The sequence below is a fragment of the Aspergillus nidulans genome, chromosome VI (genome assembly GCF_000011425.1).
Source record: "Aspergillus nidulans FGSC A4 chromosome VI".
NCBI lineage: Eukaryota > Fungi > Ascomycota > Eurotiomycetes > Eurotiales > Aspergillaceae > Aspergillus > Aspergillus nidulans.
The window spans coordinates 2406684-2426683 of NC_066262.1; the positions used below are offsets into that span (position 1 = coordinate 2406684).

General features: G+C 50.7%; 5 protein-coding genes across 5 annotated transcripts, besides 1 other annotated feature; 4 read left to right on the forward strand and 1 right to left on the reverse strand.

The window, feature by feature from the left end:
* Nucleotides 1-20000: part of a sequence feature (contig 1.51 915..1114266(-1)) that runs on past both edges of the window.
* On the forward strand, nt 761-2396 carry ANIA_02899 (uncharacterized protein; the record flags this gene model as incomplete). The annotated part of the gene is made up of 3 exons (XM_655411.2): nt 761-1817; nt 1876-2263; nt 2317-2396. The coding sequence occupies 3 exons, from the start codon at nt 761-763 to the stop codon at nt 2357-2359; spliced, it is 1488 nt and encodes a 495-aa protein (XP_660503.1). The 3' UTR covers nt 2360-2396.
* ANIA_02898 (uncharacterized protein) lies at nt 3297-6376 on the reverse strand (the record flags this gene model as incomplete). Its single annotated transcript, XM_655410.1, has 3 exons — nt 3297-3319; nt 3721-6104; nt 6162-6376. The coding sequence occupies 3 exons, from the start codon at nt 6374-6376 to the stop codon at nt 3297-3299; spliced, it is 2622 nt and encodes an 873-aa protein (XP_660502.1).
* On the forward strand, nt 6943-10192 carry ANIA_02897 (uncharacterized protein; the record flags this gene model as incomplete). The annotated part of the gene is made up of 2 exons (XM_655409.1): nt 6943-7060; nt 7167-10192. 2 exons carry the CDS (start codon nt 6943-6945, stop codon nt 10190-10192), a joined length of 3144 nt encoding a protein of 1047 aa, XP_660501.1.
* On the forward strand, nt 10462-11643 carry ANIA_02896 (putative mitochondrial methylglutaconyl-CoA hydratase (Auh)). The gene is made up of 2 exons (XM_655408.2): nt 10462-10900; nt 10964-11643. The coding sequence occupies exons 1-2, from the start codon at nt 10554-10556 to the stop codon at nt 11532-11534; spliced, it is 918 nt and encodes a 305-aa protein (XP_660500.1). The 5' UTR covers nt 10462-10553; the 3' UTR covers nt 11535-11643.
* On the forward strand, nt 14585-19602 carry ANIA_02895 (LipA and NB-ARC domain protein; the record flags this gene model as incomplete). Its single annotated transcript, XM_050612602.1, has 3 exons — nt 14585-14998; nt 15158-15863; nt 16175-19602. Exons 1-3 carry the CDS (start codon nt 14696-14698, stop codon nt 19600-19602), a joined length of 4437 nt encoding a protein of 1478 aa, XP_050468510.1. The 5' UTR covers nt 14585-14695.

A 20000-nucleotide genomic window follows, 5' to 3' on the forward strand; every position in this document is an offset into this window, starting at 1 on the left:
CCATCTTTCCTATTGTGGTCTATGAATTCCTTTTCTTCTTCTTCTTCCTTTTTCTTTTTCTTTTCTTTTCTTTTCTTTTTTTTTTCTCTCTTTCTTATCTCAACAATAAAGCATTATTCTCTATACAGCGCGACCTGTAACACTTGGCGCAGATCGGGCGCGTGTGGACGAATCGAGCCCCTCCATGATCATCACCATTTCCCTCTTCGTACCATGAAACTGTGAGACTCGACTGAGACTGGATCTAAACCAGTATTTGGGGGCCTGGGGCTGGCTCCTGTCATCAAGCTTTCAGTTATCTGGTTCTGGGTCCGTTCTGAGTATTATTTGTCGGGTCAGCTGAAGTACTCTGAGTATATCTACTCTTTGTCCGCCATTCTGTATGCCCAGCCCAATCCTCCCGTTTTCCTCCATTTCTCCACTCTTGCTGCTTGAATCTGTTGGCGCCTCTTTCTTCCGAACTATTAAATCTAGAAAAAAAAGGCTAAAATTCACAAAAAGGTTTGAAGCGCTGTGCAGCATTCTTCAATCTCCATTCTCAGCGCCATCCGCCTTGAATTCCTGACGGCACTCCCTGCTTGCTTGATATGTGCCCACCTTCTCGTTCTCCCATCTACAACCTCTTATATCTTAATGTGCCCATCCCTTCGGTATCCGCGGGTTATATGGCCTAAAACCAGTTGAGGAGCGCTAATTTTGTTGTTATAACTACCTGCAACACACTATCGTGAAGCTCCCAGCCCTACTTTCCCTCACCACAATGCCGACTTATTCCGGCTTCAATCGTCCAAGGAAGTCGACCAAATCTTCAGCGGCTTCCATTATTTCTACCAGCTCCAAGGGCTCCAAGGCTCCTCCAGAGAAATTGAAGAAAGAGAGCCCCAAACCTCAACCGCTGGCGCCTCGAAGTGCAGAGCCTAGCGGGTCTAGCTATACAGCAAAAGCACCGCCCGCGCCAACACCCCAGACTGAAGCGAAGGGCAAGGATGGCAGTGCGCTGAATGTGTTCGAGTATTTAGAGACCGACAGTGACTCTGATAGCGAATCGGAGGTCTCGTCATCGGACGATGACGATCTACGTCCTCCGTTCCCACCGAATACTAACCCGAAGGCTCCTCCTGCCAGTCGGCAACCAAACACCGCTGTTCCGGTACAGACCCGCAACCGAACATCGTCGGTGAAATCTAAAGAGTCGCAGCCGCCAGGCGCGTTCGAAGGTTCTCCAGTCCCAGTACCAGTGCAACTCGCCAGGCAGCATCGGAGACCTTCCACGGATGCAGGGAACAGCGTAGTCGGGTCTGTTGCTGAATCCTATGACGGGACGCTACCTCCAGAGCACCGGAATCTGGAACTTGTCCCTGAGGATTATTACCCTCGGACCTCGACCTCTTTGCATCGAACGTCCTATCCGCCGTCTCCTCCTCAAAGCCCAGAGGAGGATATGCACCGCTCCTCCCGCAAGATAAGGCGCAGTACGAAGCCATCGCGTGCTCCTACAGGATATGGACTCCTGGCATGGCGATTGAGCGCTTCTGCGGAGAACAAGGAATACACTCTTCCTCCGCTCTACCGTCGTTTCGAAGACGTTAATCATCGTGTGCTCCTATATCTACAGGATGAAATCTCTCAATTGGAAGAAGAGTTGCGCGTGCTCGATGACTACGAAGACATGCAGCGGAGGAGCATCGCAGAACAGGGGGGAACGAAGGTAATGCCTGCATCTCGACGCATGGATGTGCAGGCGCAAGCCTACTCATCCCTGCACTGTAGACGCGAGGAAGTCATGGGAGCATTGATTCACAAGACAGAGCAATACAGTGAGCCAATCCTGCACCTGTGCTCTTCACGCAGCGCATACTTACTTAGAACCATCAGACAACGCACTCACTGCATATAGCAAAGTGCTTCAAACGCTCCCCCGCGCCGCAGCCTCTGACATAGAGACCTACCGGAAATGGATGAAGGGCAACAGCCCCATTGCTACCAATGAGATGCGCTTCCTCGACCACCGTAAGGACTTAGTCTCCCTCACACCGCAAACAGTCTCCGATCCGAAAGCCCCATCTCCTGTCCATTCTGCCATTATCATTGCATCTGCCGCAATTATTCTCCCTTTGCTAGCCTTCAGCATGATTGCCGAGTTCGCAGGTCGAATCTTAGTCGTCGCGGTGGTCGGTGGTGCTGCTGCCGCCATCGCATCCCACTATTCCACAGGAACAGAGAATCTCGTTAAATCCCAAGATGGATGGCGAGTTGCTGGCTTGTATGTTCCTTGACTTGTTATGCAGGAGAAAATATACTGATATCTTGTACTAGGTACTTCGGCTTCATGGCCATTACAGCGTTATTCGTTTCTTGATTACTTGCAAACCTATTTCTCGGCTCATTTCATGTTCTAGCGACGCCACTCGACATATACCCCTTACGCGCTTCTATAATTGACTCGTACGATATCACGAATTGTATTCCGATTACTCATTAACGCCAGTTCACGACAAACGGCTTTTGCGCATTTGGTTGAGTACTTGTCTTCAGGGAACGAAGTATAGATGCTAAGCGCTAAACTCAAATTCAGTGTTCGCTCCTTCAAGTTGCCGTACTGAATCATGGCCTGGATGGTTAATCTATATCTGCTATCTAGTGGAGGATCGAGAATTTTGATTTAAGGCATTGGCTATACTTCTCTTCCTCTCTTTGGCTGTTAAAGCCCTGGGCCTATTATTCGCTCTCGCCCCTTTACTTCGCCCCCTTTGTCTTGATATCTTGCTACCTGGTTTTCCTTTTCTGGTGTAGTATAGTACACAGCTTTGTCTGTAGTCGTCTTCGTCTACAAGTATTATTAGTCTTGTATGTTTCCAATCAACATCGCCCAAAACCAGGATAGTAGGCAATGCTACTCCCATATCAGCTGTGAGTCGACCCACGTGTGAATTCAGCGGTCTAGGATTCGGGCTTGGACGCTTGCTTTGTATGCTGAGGTTGAAGATTTATTAACTGCTTGAGCTAGACTGATCAGATTTAACCAGGTGGACCAGATACTGGGCTGGAACGATATCAATGTGCTGAGCATCCAGGTATGATATGTAAATACGGGTCTGAGCATACAGAGAACCTATTAAACGGTCCAGTCTACCTGCATAGGGGACAGCTGATAAGGGACGAGGGACCGACTGGCGGAAAGCACGCAATAAAGCGCAGCATGATAGTTGTAACCGACGCGTAGCCGTTGAGAATTTGATGAGAAGTAAGATAGATGTTAATGTTAAAAGTGGTGTTAATGTGTAATATACGCAGATCTAACCAGACCAGAAAGCATTAACTGGAACCATGGGCAGTGTAGCCCCCTAGGCTGCCGTCGTTTCGCCATACTCATCATTACCCCAAGCCTTAGGGTCAACAGGCACAGAGGCAGAGCCACTTCAAGATGTTCAAGGGCGAAAAAAGCTGGAAGATGAAAGAAGGACAAACAGTCAAACCAGAGTAAAGCAAGACGCATCCCGCATGAAGAAAGCAAGCAAGACCTTTACCAAACACCACCTCCCTCTTTATCGCGATGGGAAAGCAAAGACACAAGGGCATAAGATATAATGAAATTGGGTAGAATAATAGTAGTAATAGTGGTAGTAGTAGAAGAAGAAGAAAAGAAAACGAGATTTACACCTCTTAGTAAGCAAAAAAAAAAAAAAAAAAGCGGAACAGTTCATGAAGATACTGGCGTACCATTCTGCCTGTTACCGGGCGTGACACTCCGATCTTGTGAAGTGCGGTGATCTTGGAGTGAGGACTGAGATTGAGGTGCGGGAGATCCCTGCGCCGCCAATTGTACTCTGTTCCGGTCCATTAGGGCAGCTTGCTCCGCGGCACTGCGAGCGTACGTCACAGCAGCTGCGGAGTTGGAGTAGGTGTTCGGTGCTTGGTTGGGAGTGTAGTTGGCGTACCCGGGGGTGGGCTGTTGCGGCTGGGGTTGTTGCACGTACCGTTGCTGGGGGGCAGAGCCTGGGGGAATACTATACGGCGCTCGAGGAGCTACATATGATGGCGGCTTCTGAGGAGAGGCACTGCGCCCAGGCCCGTAGCTAGCCACGTTGTAAGATGTGGGCTGACCCGGTCGCGGCGTGTATGGTTGCGGAGAGCCTTGAGCTGGGTTGGGCCCTGGTTGAGGTGTATATGGATTATATCCGTTTTGTCCAGGGCGCTGATACTGTGGCACTGGGTTTCCCTGGTTAAACTGCGGCGTGGGTTGCCCATATCCTGGTAAGTATCCTGGACGCTGACCGGGTGTTGCTGGAGGGCGAGTCCCTGAGAAGTGCTGAGGATTGGCCGGTGTATAAGCGCCGGGTGTCGAGGGCTGTCGTGGCGGGTAGTATGGCTGTGGAGCTTGAAAGTTCCTCTGCGGTTGAATTTGAGCATTGGCGCTGAGAGCACGTTGGTTGTATTGCTGGTAACTGCCGGAGCGTGAGGGCGTTGACGTCCTGGGGGCTACTGGGTTTGTCGCGGCTGCGGCTGCCCTCTCTTGTTGAAGGGTGTAATCATCCTTTTCCATACTACCTGGGTAGTCTGTACTCTCAACCAAGACCTTCTGGCTTATGTTGAGTTCAGCTAGTTGATCGCCATTCAGCTTAGCAACGGCAAATGGCGGCAGTTGCGAGACGAGAACAGCTAAACTAGACCTGAGCGTTTCGTAGACCTCTTGTTCTGCATCGGATGGTTTATCTGGGGCGGATTGCGGCGAAGGTGTATCTTTGGCCTCGGTGTTTTGATTGGGAGCTGAAGCTTGACCAGATGTTGGAAACTCCAGGTGGCGTATTTTCTGGTAAGAGCTTAGTGTTTCTAACAAATTCGAGACTTCAGCTAGCAGATCATCTGTATCCTTTTCTTCTGAAGTCTTGTCTGCTTGCGCTGGACCGTCCTCCGTTGTGTCAGACGGGATAGAAGGGTCGACGAAGTCTGCCGGGTTAAACGACTTGACCATTTCCTCCAACGTGCTTTCGTCAAGGTCGCCGATACTCCCCGGCTGAACAGTTGTATCCGGAGCAGATTCTCCGTCCGCTAGTGATAGCAAAACATTCAAACGTTTTGCTCCCCGCTTATTCCACCATACCAAATTCTTCGAGTCTGCCTGTACTACAGCGCCGGAGCTGTCAAAAGAAGGGGCAAAAGACGAATACACGCCTTGCAGTATAGCCGCATCGTCGTCCACCCAAAGTATTGGGTCTTCGTGATATCTCTCTTCACCAAGTTGCTGAGAAGATTGCTGTTTTTGACGACGGCCCCAAAAAGAGGGCGAGGAAGTCACTCCACCATATTGGAGCCAATTGCCGGAAGGGAGGTGTGCAAACGAATAATTGTTTCTGTCACCAAGAAAGTCTTTATAATTGGTGACGGCGTCAAACGGATCTATCCAGGTGATCTGCGAGGCACGACGAGCTCTCCGCGGCAGCTCCAGCTGAGGAAGTGTAGATTTCGGAGCAAAAACCTCGCCGAGTGTTCGTTTTGCGACATTCGACTTCTTGTCGCCGTCATACGGAGTAACTTTCGTAGTGGTTATCCCATTTGGCAGACCAACCTCAGGCAGCGGTGTCTGTACCTCCACGTACTTTTGTGGTTCCGATTTGTCTGATGACAACGGAACTTTGACAGATTTCTGCAGACTCGAGTAAAGTTGTTTAGGATTGGCAGGGTTGCCGAACAGTGTTAATACCAAACCGCTATTTCGAACTTCTTCTGCTTCAGGACGCCGCTTCTCGGATATTTCCGTCTCATTGCCAGGTGTTTCCGCCTTAATATTGGCCTGGCTCACATGCGCTTGGCGAACAAGACTGTTGAGCAATTTCTTGAACGCAGCTATACGATTGACGGTCTCTGTCACAGGTGTTCCATCGGCTGGAGCGCTAGCCTGAGTCTTATTCCTCTCAATCACCGCCGCAGACGCCTTCTCAATGTCACTCAGGAATTCCGAAAGCGTACTGTAACGGTCCGAGGCGACCCGCGCTTGGATGCTAGGCGCCTCATCCTTATCTCCAGCAATTCTTGCGCGTTTCGAGCGGGGTTTTACGGGCGAGGACGGCAGAGGGCAGGACAAGAGTTGGAGTTCAGAATCATTTCTTGTAATGGTTAGCGATTTCTGATATCCACCGCCGCGAGCGAAAGGGGCCTCTTACTTGCTCAGGATATCAACCAGATTACGCAGCGTTTCCTGCAGTTTTCCCCTTTCATCCGGCATTACTGCAGTGGATGTCTCGTGCGCGGTCTTGTCGTCGTGGCTTGAAACACGCTTTCGTTTGCCCGGCGTCGCCAGGCTCGACGGATCAGGAGTGGCAGTGGAACGCTCGCCGTTCGGGGCAGCCATCGATGTCCCGCCTTCGTCTGCGCTCATTGCCGCGGAGACGCGCCGGAAAGCGTAGTTTTACTGTTAACGTGAGGACAAGGGCCCTTTCGCCTTCCAAAGGGGCTAGGCCAGTTCGGGCGGAAAAAAAAAGAACAGAGTAAAAGTCGCGACCGTGCGCCTGAAACCCTAGTAAAGTCCGGCAACAGTGGGCTATAGAGAAGGGCGTTCAATGGATTTTTGAAGTCAGGTGTTAAAAGTTGCGATCGATTGCCTCGATCTCCGAAGCGGAGCGCCAATACGGTAGCTCAAGAGAGAGAACTGGTGCGCAACTGGGAGAGGAGTTGGTGAAGTGCAGAGCAAACACAACAATAAGCCCAGGCTGGATGTGCGCAGCAGGCAATCTTCTCTAGAAATTGAGCCAGCCACAACGCAGTAAAAATGGTAGAAACGCCGCGTATTGAGGGGACCAGAGACGAACAGAGGAGCCCTGAGGGAATGAATCGCGCCTTGAACCCCGTGACGATCATCACGTGACTGACTAAAACAAAAAATCCTAGATATTGCGGACCAAGCAACTTCTCCGGATAAACAGGAACTGCACCATTACCTCACCCATGATATCCACGCCGGATTCTATATTTATGGATGTCATCGGTCTGGAATCATGCCCCAAACCGCTCCATGGTCGTGTCTTTAAGAGCGGCGCAGTCCAGCAGCCGTTTGTTCCGAAAGGTACCTCCAACCTAAAGCTCTTGTCCTGCATTGCTAACCGAGTGCTCGTCTGGTCAGAAGTGCTCGTATAGCACTTACTTTCGCCCGGTGTACGCAACGTCTCTAGACCCATTCGCCAATGCTGTCTATCCCTCAAATTCCAGCCAGCATCTGTACGAGAGAGGTGTTTCCGGAGACCCTTCATCTTGCGAGTTCTGGTGTTCATCCAGGCTCAAGTCTCGTCTGAATCAGCCACTTCCGCGTCTGGTAAACGTTCCGGAGCCATGGGCTCCCATCGCAGGACGCGGTAGAGGGGACCATAAGCCGGATTCAAGGCTTTCTCGTTTTTCGCAGCCGTTGCGAGCCAATTGCGGAGTTGGTCTTCTCGACGCCAAGCAGGGAGCTTTGAAATGGTCGCTGCAGGTCCACCCAAGTCCATCGGACGATTTGATTGACAGGATTCAAGACAAGGTGTTGTATCATGAGGTCGAGAATTGGACAATTTCTGAGAAATCCAGGGAGCCTCTCATCACTCCATTAACGTCAGCTCAACGGTCTATATCTCGGAAGAAGTACAAAAGAACATTGCAAGGAATCACCGCAGATTTTATTCAACATGTTGAACCTGTCCTGCGAAATTGGAAAGACGCATCAAAACTTGACGAGAAAGTACGAGGTATACTTCGTGATAACGACTTTGGTTACTTGGAATCCCGACAGTATGATATAGCTGACGTGGTTACGTGGGCGTGGGTGCTTATGAGTGCTTCTACATATGAGGCCACCCTCCGCATTTTCCTTTTGGAAACAGAGGGACAGGGGAAAGAAGCCGTTCCTAAAAGGAACATACCCGTCTTCATTCCACTCCTCCTCCTGCGACAGAAGCTTGACCTGAAGACATTTCGTTTACTACTGGTGTATTCTCTGCACCACATTACTATGGCTTCAATTGATCCAGACACCTGCGCTAGATTCGTTGTCCGCTTGTTTTCTCATGCTCGACGGTTGTGGCCGGAAGTGCTGCTTCCTATCGCACAGGCATTTAGATTCTATCTTCGCGAGTATCGACGTTACCGATTCAATTTTGTGATGGCAAAGCTCGATAGATTCATTCAGCTTCTTGCTTTGCCTCCTGGACCTCGTCCCTATGTGTCGGCCTCCATACGGCAACAAGCACAATTTGAGTTGCTGAAAGCCATGGCAGAAATGCATCTCGCTTCGTCAGTTTCGCGGCGAGGTTATCAAGCTTTGGCTGCTGTCCAACTAGCCCATAAGAAGACGGCTGCCGAACGCGAATTCGCCAAATTGAAGACGCCCTCATGGCCACCGTGGAAGGAGGAAAGATCTGGAATTGACTCAACCAAGGGTGCGGAAGGCACGAAAAGCCGCGCAATGCGTGTTATATCTCAAATGAGTGAAGCAGGTCATCCTCGTTCTCTTTGGGAAGATGTCGCAGGTATCTTGGCGGGGTGGGATACGGACAACAGCCCAACGATACAAACTAGGGCAATGGTGCGCCCACCGAAACACCTGCTTGGGTCGTCAAAACAGGAAAATCATCCTGCTATCTGGGAGGCACGAATACGCTCCACGAGGACAGTGCGGGAGGCTTGGGCCGCCTTCACAGCCTACGAAAGTCGAACCCGTCAGCCCCATGCTACTGTCTACTATGCAATGGGCGAGAAGCTTGTCTTCGAACGAAAAGAACGAAACAAGCGGCCTGTGGCAAAGGATATTCAAACTAGCCTCGCATTGCCTGGCGATGGCCCGGAAGTTTTCCCAGAACCTGCTTCCGCGCGAGACTGGATCTACACTCCTACGGATCCCCCTAAGTTGAATCATTTCCTCAGAAGAATGATATCTCAGGGGATCCGCCCATCTGGTAGATTTTTGGCCTTGCTTTTGCAACACGCAACAACGTTTCACGATGCTCTACATTATCTTAGCTGCAGCGATTTGACAAATCAACAAATGATGGCGTTGCTCAGCGTTGATGAGGATATCTTGGGCAGTGATGGCGAGTATAAGAAGGTGCTGAATGAAGTACCAGAGTATCTCTTTTCTGCCTTTATCCGCTTGCTATGCAGGTGTTCTACTTCTACCAAACGATCCTCGCCGCAAGCAGAAAGTCAAGTCGCAAATTGTTTCCCCGTTCTTACGAGTAACTGGGCAAATTCCCAATCACAGTTCCCCACCCTTTTTTCGTACGCTGCCCAATCCCGGAATACCAGGGAGCCTCTGAACTTAAAGCTTCTTACCCACGCGGTAAAGCTGGTACGAAAGCGAGACTCGCGGAATCCTCAGGGATGGGTTCAGCTTCTGGCAGGCCTTTGCTCAAACCGCATTTTTAGTGACAACCCAAACACTCATCCTCGTCTTACTGAAATGCTCCTCGTCTGGCATGAGGTCTTGGAAGTTACCAACTGGATGGCTGAGCGCAACATCGATTTGGGATCTGAAGGTTTTCGAATACTCTGCCGAAGTTTCTCCCGCGCAGTGGCCGCTGGGGTGAAAGACGAAACATCCATGAGGAAGGGCCAGGAAACAGTGGCCAAAGCTTCGCGCAGACGAAGAGTACTGCCCGAAGTTGATCCGTCAAGTTTTGAGGATTTTGTGAATTCCGGTCTAACTACTCTCAAACGCCAGTTTGACCGACTTGTTCTTGTGGAACCAAAGACGTATATCCTGTTCGACTCCTTCAGGGAATCTCTTGAAACACGAACTGGATCTAAAGTGACGGTGCCTGTTATGCATGACATCCCTTCGCCTGCTGTTCTCCACGCATTCGTCCGAGCTCTCGGGTTAGCGGAAGACTCGGATGGGCTGCTAAACCTTCTTCGGTGGATGAGCCAGCATGCGCTGACCCTTAAGAAAAGGTCTGATGAGTATACGAATGGGGATATGTTAATGCGGCGCACTATTGTCGCAGTCCGCACGTTTCTTGAGGGGTATTGGGGGAAAAGGCGATCAGCCCCCGCGGCATATGAGCCTGCAGTTGCGGATCATATTACACAGAGTGATAGTGATGGTATGCCGAAGTTCTCAGATCCAGCACTGCAAGAGGCATATGACATTGTCACCGCAACAGAAGTCTGGGGTCCTTGGCCCAGGGACGAGGAAGTCTGGGAATATTTCGAGCATGCGCAGGGGTAAAGCGCAATCGGCCCACCTAGCATATTCTCTTCGAAATTTGTATATATAGTTAGATCTTGATAGAGGCTACCAGAAGAAATAATGATACCCATATTAGACTACAGACGTGAATTAAATGCCCATCGCGAATACTCATCGCTTATTGTCGGATGCTGGCAGCCAAAACGTTCCCCGCATGAACGGCTCGGTTTCCCCACAGCACCCAACGTCACGAGCCGGCTCCGAGAGCTCCATCTGGTTTCATCTGTCTTTCTTCCTTGCATGCGGCCCAGGAACAATCCGATTTCTGGAAACAAGAAGCTCAAGTGAACAAAGTTAGCAGTACCTTACAGCTGGGTTAGTCTCGCATTTGCCACTCGTCATGCCTCCTCGTCTTACGCGTCTGGCGCTTCCAATTCGAGCTTCGCCGACCGTCTCGCTGCGTGTGAAGGTCGCGAGATACAGCACCAGTCCCGACGATGCCGTGATTCAGACTCAATACGTCCCTGCGCCTGGATCTGGAAATATTCGCGTCCTTCTCCTGAACAGACCGAATGCTCGAAATGCACTGTCCAAAAACCTTCTGACCTCGTTAGCTCAGCATGTCAATTCGATCTCTGCCGAGGGTGGTAACGGGCCGACTAGAGCTTTGGTCATCGGTAGCAATGCTGACTCCGCCTTTTGCGCGGGAGCTGATCTTAAGGAGCGACTGCATATGACAAAGGATGAGTGCGTAATTCTCCAAATCTCTCTCAAACGATGAAGGCCAACTGACTCTGTTTATGGCAACAGAACAAACGCATTCTTGGCCAAGCTGAGAGGCACATTCCGCGACCTTGCTGCTCTTCCGGTCCCTACCATCTCTGCTGTATCTTCCCTAGCCCTGGGTGGCGGTCTCGAGCTCGCCCTTTGCACGCATCTCCGCGTTTTCGGCTCCAACAGCACCGTCGCCCTACCCGAGACGAAGCTGGCGATCATCCCTGGCGCAGGCGGTACTTATCGCCTTCCGTCGCTGATTGGTGTGAACCGTGCCCGGGACCTCATACTTACCGGACGCCGTGTGACGGGACCTGAGGCATACTTTATCGGGCTGTGCGATCGACTGGTTGAGATCCTTCCGGAAGAGGAGCAGAAGGAGGGTGCTGCGCGTGAGAAGGTACTGCGTGAGAGCATCAAGCTTGCTCTGGACATCTGTGACGGTGGTCCCATTGCCATAAAGCAGGCATTGAAAGCAGTCAACGGGTATGAGCAGGGTGAGGCGGCAGAGAACGAGGCGTATGATGGTGTTGTCGAGACGGAGGACAGGCGCGAGGCTCTGATTGCGTTCGCGGAGAAGAGGAAGCCTGCTTTCCGGGGCCGATAAATGGCAAAACAAGCGGTAACTGAGCTCAGCTGTATGTATACCACGTTAGAGAACACAAAATGGTTATTCTCTTGACCATGGGCAGGAAAGAGCCTGTTGGCCAGAAATCAAAATGACCTCACTTCCCGTAGCTCATTCACAAAAACGTCTTTAGACAACACTCAATAAATCGATGGAATTTGGGGCAAGAATCAGACCTTTTTAAAGCTGCTCTCTTTGTTCTGCCCTCTGTGGCCCAACACTTGCTCCTCTTGCCTCTCCCATCATTGCCCATCCTTGAAACCTTCAGGTTCTATCTCTCTTTCTCATCCGCAATCCACTACCGGAGACTTCAACAAGATATTGTTTGCCTGAAGAAGGCCAGCGCAAATATCAAACCAAAGGATCCAGCCTCTCGTGACCCCATAGAGCACTTGAATGAGGATACCATAATATGGCCTTCGACCTGATACCGTCTGAAGACTCAATTCACATGGATTGAGTGAACTGCCCTTGGAAGTCAGGTATCAGGACTTGAATTGAGGTTTGGCCTCGTCCTCGATTTTTGTACAGCTGGTTGCCACTTCTGAGCCCCTCCAGCTTCCTTCCCTACGGTGGGTTCAAGCACGAGGTACCTAACACTTGGGCCAACATTAGTGACACAAACCTCCTGCCGATACAAAAAGTCGACGGGCATACTGATACAGTATATTCAGCCTAGTAAGGTGACTAGGCTGTGAAAGTCGATCGTGCCTTTCATAGATAAATTGGTATGGCCAACGGTGTCAATTGGAGACATATATCGCCGCGACATACTTTGACAATGCTTCCATGCTCAGAGCAGGTACTCAGTGAGTGGTGGTAGAAGATTTCTGTTTCCTGAGTTCCCTTCGCTCTCGCCAAAGTCCCTCATTTGTGTGAAGCAGATCCAAGGGGAACATACAGCATCCGCGTATGACTTCCAGGCAGGGCCAATCACTACACGAGTCGCCCAACATGTTCAGGTAAGGCTCCATACCTACAATCCACAATAAATCTTGCTGACACTTCTTGAAATGTCCCCGGCTCGCTAAGGGACAGAGCATCGGCATGAGACACTACGAGTCTGGCCAGGGATGGCAGCAACCGTAGACGAAAGTCTGGATTATTGATGGCAAGACCATAGACAAGTTACAGCGTCCCATTTATACCGTCCTCACTTAGAAACCTTACCGTTACTCTTTCTAATCGTTCATCAGGCAGCGTCTCTTCGCCTCACGAGAATTTCCCTAGCGAAAGTAGTGAAGTCACTCCCTATCACAAGATACTGTGCTTATCATAGGCGGGGAGACTAATACAATATGAACAGGAAATGTGCCCCCGTTTGGTTTGGCCGGGTTCTAGACAGGATCCGAGATATAGGCTTGAAAGGATTTGCTGTCACTCAAACCACTGACGAGGATTATCTGGCTGCAGCAACGGACTTATGTTGAGTTTGTACGCTGGAAAGGTTCTTGCCCTTGACCATTGAAGCTCACGGAAGGGTTATCAAGTCACGCTGCACAGACGACCCGAAGCTGGCCCGTTACCATTAGATGCGGTAAATTTCCTGGAAGCCAGAGAGCAGAACCGATCAACATGAGAGATACGAGCCCAGTTTGTTCTCAGATAGGCAAGTTGCGTATGATATTGAGTTTAGGGGATCCCTAGGAACTGGGGGGAGATACCTTGGAACGGCAGCTGGATCTTTCCAGTAATAGGCTAGACGGTGTGATGGACATACTCAGAGTAGGATATTACAAACGACCAGTTATTTGCCATAAAATGAGACTCTTGGCATTCATGATGTTGGGCATTCTGTCCAGCATTCATGTGCTGATTTACCAGCACCCAGCCCGTCTATACAACGATTAGGGCTGCAAGCATTGACCAACACCATAAAACATACGATCAGCCAGCTTGCCAAGGCTACGAGACCCCATAAGCCTTTTCAGGTAGCACCAAAGGAAGTCTGAGCTTTTTGTTTACTTTGACTCAGACCACGCGGTGCCTGCCTCAGATGTAACCCAACCGGCATACTGAGTCATAAATTAGGTAAAGTGTTTATACCTGGGTCGCAACTATGGTCTGTGCTTCTATTGATGTCTCCTTCTCAATCTGGGCTTCTCAATCGGGGCCAGGACGAACAATTGTGTGTAAATAGATTATCCTACATAGACTGGTGCCTGCTGGTATCATTTGAGGTTGCCTGCCTGGTTTGCCCGTCCGGCTCAGGGCACTCTGACCCAGGGCGCAGATGTCTGGTTGGGACCATGGATCATGTTCTCTGCGAAGACGATTGTTTAGGCTTATATACTTCAAGTAACCAGCCTCACTTTCATGCGTAATAGGTTGCGTAGTACAGCGATGTCACTCCCGCGGTTTAAAGACAAAAGTTCCGCATCCTGCAAGTCATACTAGCACTAGCATTAGCAGGGCCTAATCTGTAAATAGATGCGAAGCTGAGATCGGCCGCGATCGGGCGCAACGCCACAGCCTTTTAGTCCAGGGCGAATCAACCTTGCAGCCTGTTTAGTCTTAGCCAGTTGGTCAGAAGCGAGGTAAAGTATTGGTGAAGTATGGCATCCTCACTGAAGATCATGATCTAGACGCTGAAGTACAAGATGCTCGGTGGCATATCAACTGCTGCCCTCGGCCAACGAGGAAATTAAATCGACCGACAGAGCAGGTGCTGCCTATAGACTTTCCTTCCGCGTCTAGTCAGGAGCTTATGTTTTAGATGGTCGTGAGTGACGGGTGTGATGAAGGTGGAAAGGGGGCAGCGCAAGTGACCAGTCGGGTCATGCTGCGTCTTCACCTGCGCCTGCACACGCCCCGGCCCGCTTCAGCAAAACAACTGTGGCAATAAGCGAATCCTGCAGAAAGAGCCGCAGGGTACAATAGTGATTCGCCCAACAATAGTAATTTCCACAGCCTGGCCCTGGCTTGTCGATCCGCGGGGAGCTGCATTTGCCCTGTCCCCAGCTTTGTTATAAATAATGCCTATGTCTGCGAGCTGCCTACCTGCTTGCCTACTTCATCTCCTCCCTCAACTTTCCACCATATTCAACCCCATCGTCAGCTTGTTATTCATGATTTTTCTAAGCCATTCAAGGCTCTGCCTAGCGTCTCCGCACTAAGAAGGCCCTACTTTCGCGATCAGGATGGATATCGCATCGCGCATTCGTCAGTATGGCCTGAACGTCGTCCACGAGGCGCCGGACGCTCTTGTTGATATCGTCTTTGTCCATGGCTTAAACGGTCACCCCCATCGCACCTGGACTTCGTCTAAAACGGGCGTCTTCTGGCCTGTCGATCTGCTTCCTGACGTGCTTAGCAGTTGTCGAGTGCGCATCCTAAGCTATGGTTACAACGCGAATGTTACCTCATTTACGGACGGTGCGTCAAAGGACCGCATACTAAATCATTCCGAGACACTGGCGGCGAGTTTGGCTGCAAATCGAACGGTGGGTTCCCTGTGCCTGGTGCTACTTTGCTCTGAGTCCTGCCTTCCCTGCTCTTGTTCTGGTTCCAGTTTCACTATCCGTCTATTCCCATCTTGGCTGGTCTCACTCAAATCTGGCCCTTGGTGAGTTTTAGAAGCGATACTAATGAGGTCTAATTAGATCAAAGATTGCACAGAACGGCCGATTATCTTCGTTTGTCACTCACTCGGCGGTTTGGTCGTGAAGCGTGCCTTGATCTATTCCCGAAGTCTCACAAACGAAAAGGTCGAGCATCTCCGTTCGATCTACGTCTCAACCTACGGAATACTATTTCTCGGAACTCCCCACAATGGATCTGAGGTTGCAAAATGGGGCCTGCTCTTGCAGAACATCTGTTCTGCTGTGCTGCCCAGGAAGTTCCTGGACTCCTCGCCGCAGCTCATCAAAGCTCTTAAAACAAACAATGAGACCTTGCAAAATATCAACAGTCTCTTCGCGGACATGATGCCACGATATCGCATCTGTTTCTTCCACGAGACACTGCCCATGGATGTCAAGGGGACCCGCGAGCTGATTGTAGATGAAAGTTCGGCGGCGCCCCATGCGGATGGCGTTGAAAGGATGGGTATCGAGGCCGACCACAGCCATATGTGCAAATTCGACGACGAGACCGCACCGGGCTACGAGGCTGTTGCAGTGGCTCTCTTACGGTTTGCTCGCGAGGCACCTGCTACGATCCGCGAGAGATGGAACGAAGAGGAGAGAACTCGGATGATTATTAGGACCCAGAAAGCGCGGGAAATCTTTGGAGACGTGTCTCCGAGCGGCGGCTCAGAACGTCTGGGCGATAGATCTCTTGGTGGGAATCGGCCCAGTGACGCTCCTGGTACGACCCCCCTGTCCTCAGGCGCTGCACGTTCTATCACTATGAAGCAATATGAAATCGAGGAACCCCTTAGCGCGGATTACGCGTTTATCCCTCACCGCACTTGATTGCGTTTAAACTGTCATTCAATGTTATTTATTTGTGTTGGCCACGGTTACGTCAATATAGGGAACTGTGCCTTCCAGATGGAGTCAGTTATCCTTATGTGGCCTGTCTTCTTCATGTCCTTTGCAACAGATAATGTGCTTGCGCTTATATGTATCCTAACGTCAATGCTCAATATAGTTCTATGCTGACTTCTGTCCTTATAGTTAATCCCCATGTATTGTATTTACCGTCCAACGAGAAAGTTTCCACATCAAAATCCTTGGAAAATAGTACGGATTTGTCAATGTCTCTCTCCGTGCAGAGAGGCCCGCTTTGGGTCGTACCTCCTGGGTTCCACCGCAATGCGACATTTTTTGGCATGGAGAAGGAGCTTGAAATACTACACACCAGACTCTTCAAAGCAAAGAAGCGAGCCGATCACCTTATGGCAGTACTTATTTGCGGTGTGCCTGGTTCTGGAAAGTCGCATCTAGCACGACAATATGTCTGGAATCACCGTGACGATTACCCCGGTGGTATATTCTGGGTCGATGCGAAGAGTCGCCAGTCCACCTTCAAATGCTTCTGGGATATTGCTCAAGCGGCGACTCTGACTGAAGGTGAGGAGTTTCAAAGCCCCGATACCAAATCGCCAAGTAAGTATGTCGAGGCGGTTCGCCACTGGCTACAATCTCGACAGGAATGGCTTCTTGTGTTTGATGGAGTGAGCTTCGCACATGATGACGATATCAATAACTTCAAGCAGTTTCTCCCATTCAAGGAGCGATGCGGTATTATCTACACATCAGTGGACAAGACACTACGCAAGAAGCAACGCCTGTACGAGCCGTACTGTCTACTCGTCGCCCCGCTTCAAGTCGAAGATGCGTGCAAGCTTCTCTTTAAAGATCTTGGGATTAAGAGACCAACCAAGGAGCAAATTCGAAAAGCAACAGAGGTAGTAACGCATTATGAATGCCTTCCATTAGCCATTCATGCCATCAGCCACCGCCTGAGTGCAACGGACAAGCCGATCGAAAAGTATCATATCAATTCGCACTTTACGGACGAGAAACTTGCTGAACCATTTTTGAGTATTATGCATGACCTGTTTCGAGGAGGGCATTTTCAAGCCCTAAATCTCATAAATCTACTGTCATTCCTGGGGCATCAGGTCCCGGTCGGACTCGTTCTACTGGGAAAGTCCTTCCTGGAGGCCTGGAATATTGAAGTCTTTACCAGTAGCAGACACGGGGAGCCCGGCGACCTGGACACCACGCTTGGGGTTCTTATCCGCTACGGCCTTATAGAGCGGACATCGGACAAGTATCCGTTGCTACAAACGCCTCTGTCGCCCATTTCTGAGAGGTATATGGTAGACCCGAAAGCGGTGGTCCCTGAAATGTCAGAGTCTCAAACTGAAAGTAGCCAAGAGGGCTTCTTTGCTCAGTATCAGAGCTCCGGTGTTTCTGACGTCGTCAAAATCCATAGTGTCGTTCAAGGCTTCTGCCGGGACGAGCTAAAAATCATGGATAAAGAGCTTAGGGCTAACGGCTCCCGCCCCGGACAGAACACCGGGTACTACGACTCATGGCTTGTTGTAGCGACCCACGTCTTTTGTACCTCGTTCGAAAACGCAAAGTGCCGTATGGATCGCGTAGATGACTGCGGATCCGTCAAAGATTACCGCGAGTACGAGACTCACGCGTCACAACTGATGAAAAATTTTCCGAAGAAGACCGCTCACGGCATAGTCAGTGACTCTCTGAAGCAGTTGAAGGAGGCACTGAAAACTATCCGCAGCGAGATTGACCGGATCTCGCCGAGCTCTTCGCAGGATTCTGTCCGCAAGCATAGATCCGTCTTTGACCGGTCAAGTAGCTCCTCGTCTTTTCCAGACTCCACGGCTTCGGATGGGCCGTCTCGTCAACTAACTCTCGATTTCAGTGATGTGGCACCTGTGCGTTCGGAGTCACCCCAGGACGCACTGGCAATACCTCAACAAGTAAATCTAGGCCCCATAATTCCTCACATCTTCCGTAACTCTAGTGGTCGCGGAAAGGACGAGATCAATGACGATGGGCTTCTGAGAGATGGGTACTTGACTGACGATGAATCCACACGGGCCAGATCTCCAGCAAGATCACAGGCAAGTCAGTCAACTGAACGACCAAAACCATCACCTTCTAGCCCCCACCAACAGACTGACGACGAAGGATGGCACGTGGTCGAGAACCCGTCAAGGACCAAGCCGGCAGCAAAATTGAAGCAAAGGCAAGGACAGAAGTCAAAACGGAGGCCTAAATTTCCTCGAGTTGGAAACTCTGAGCCCGCCGCCCCTGTACCTGCTGCTCCAGTTCTCGAGAGGACGCCTGCGTGGAGGAGTTTATCTGGCGGAGCCCTGAGCGAGCGCACTCCTCGTAGAACGGCGTCTGAAGCCCTCTCGGCCGTCAAAAAAGCAAGCCCAACGCAATCCAGCGAGCACAGCGTTCCTCGGGTGTCAACAAACTCATCAAAGGAAAATGCTCCCACCTATGCCTTTGTTGCCTCGAAACTCGCTTCTGCTAAAGAGCCTATTTCGGCGTCAAAAGATCGTCGGTCCTCCTCCTCCCCAGGCGGCAAGCAACGCCCTGTGTTCTCGATAATCCAGAGCCGGGGCTCGGAAGAGTCACTGTCATCGTACTCAGTCTCTACAGACTACAAGCAAGACCCGCTGAGCTTCTCAACCTACAGCGAGCCCGATCACGGACTCCTGCAGCAGCTGAACGCTTTAGACCTCAGCTCCCAATACCCTATCAATCCAAACACTGGCAGACGGATTGTCCCAGCGGATCTGTCCCTGAGCACCCCAACTCTCGGCCTCCCCTACGAAAGCAACATTGAGATCAAAGTTCCCCGCCGGCGATTTCAAGGGTCAGCCATCCCAGCCTTCAGCAGCAAATCCGCCACAAATCTCAGCTCTATTCCAGGCCCGCATCCCTCCGCAATAATGCCAGGAGCGTCACCCCCGTCTTCGGATCCGGCATCAGAACTAATGTCCCGTGGGCCATCATCAAGATCTCACCAGTCCTGGACAACTGAGCCAACTAGCCGGCGATACTCCTCGCGTATCTCGCCACCTCCAACACTAAACCCGGCCTCAGTTTCTGGGTCAGCAGGGCAATACCATTTTATATCTCACGCCACGCCACAAGCTCTAGCTGGCCCAGCGGCCTGGGTACCTGATCCTAGCATGCAAACCGTACAGCGCCCATATTCCAACCTTCCATCCGACAACTCTTACGCAGCAGTAGTCCAGAGACAGTATATTCCCGTACCAACTCCTAATAATGACCCTCACGCAGTAATGCCACCGCCGCCCCCACCAACTCTTCATTTTGGTACACACAGAGTCGATCTCCAGGCACGTTTGCGTTCAAGCCCCCAGTACCAGTATGATATTCAACAACCCCAGCCGCAGTCGCAATCGCCGTATCACGTCTACAACCACGAGAATCATTCTGGCCCGTTATTCCCACTTCCGACACATGAATCGTCAGCTTCGGGCTCTTATGCAAAGGAATTTTCAATAGGCAGCGCGAATCGGGCTAGGGCGAGGAGTGGGAGTACACCTTCGCATCCATACCCGCCCGGGTTAGGGCTGGACTTTTAACCCGCGGGCGATCGAGGGCGATCGAAAAAAAAAAAATCAAAAAAAAAGCATAGATGAGTGAAGCAATGGAGTAGGTATGGTTTGGTTGGGAACGTTAAGATTGTCGACTTGCTTGCATATTGAGGTGTTGGTTTATGCATATTTTGTCCTGTATACTTAGAGCATTATGGACATACTGGTTACATTGCATTGCATTGCATGCATTGTTGTTTTTCAAGAAGAAAATATGACATGTTATGAATTACCGGGGCTATAGGACAGTCGTTGCACTTGCTTTGCTGCGTTCAGGATACCAGCATTTCTGGGAGTTCGCGGATAACTTAGGGTTTGGTTAACGCCCACCGCTGGGTCATCCTCGGTCATCATGCTTTAATGGATTTATAAGTGAGTTCATAATC

Excerpts from the sequence above, each read along its gene's own strand:
- ANIA_02896 (XM_655408.2), top strand. The coding sequence starts at position 10,554 with ATGCCTCCTCGTCTTACGCGTCTGGCGCTTCCAATTCGAGCTTCGCCG. Across the intron at positions 10,901-10,963 it reads CTGCATATGACAAAGGATGA|AACAAACGCATTCTTGGCCA; the intron begins GTGCGTAATTCT and ends TTATGGCAACAG.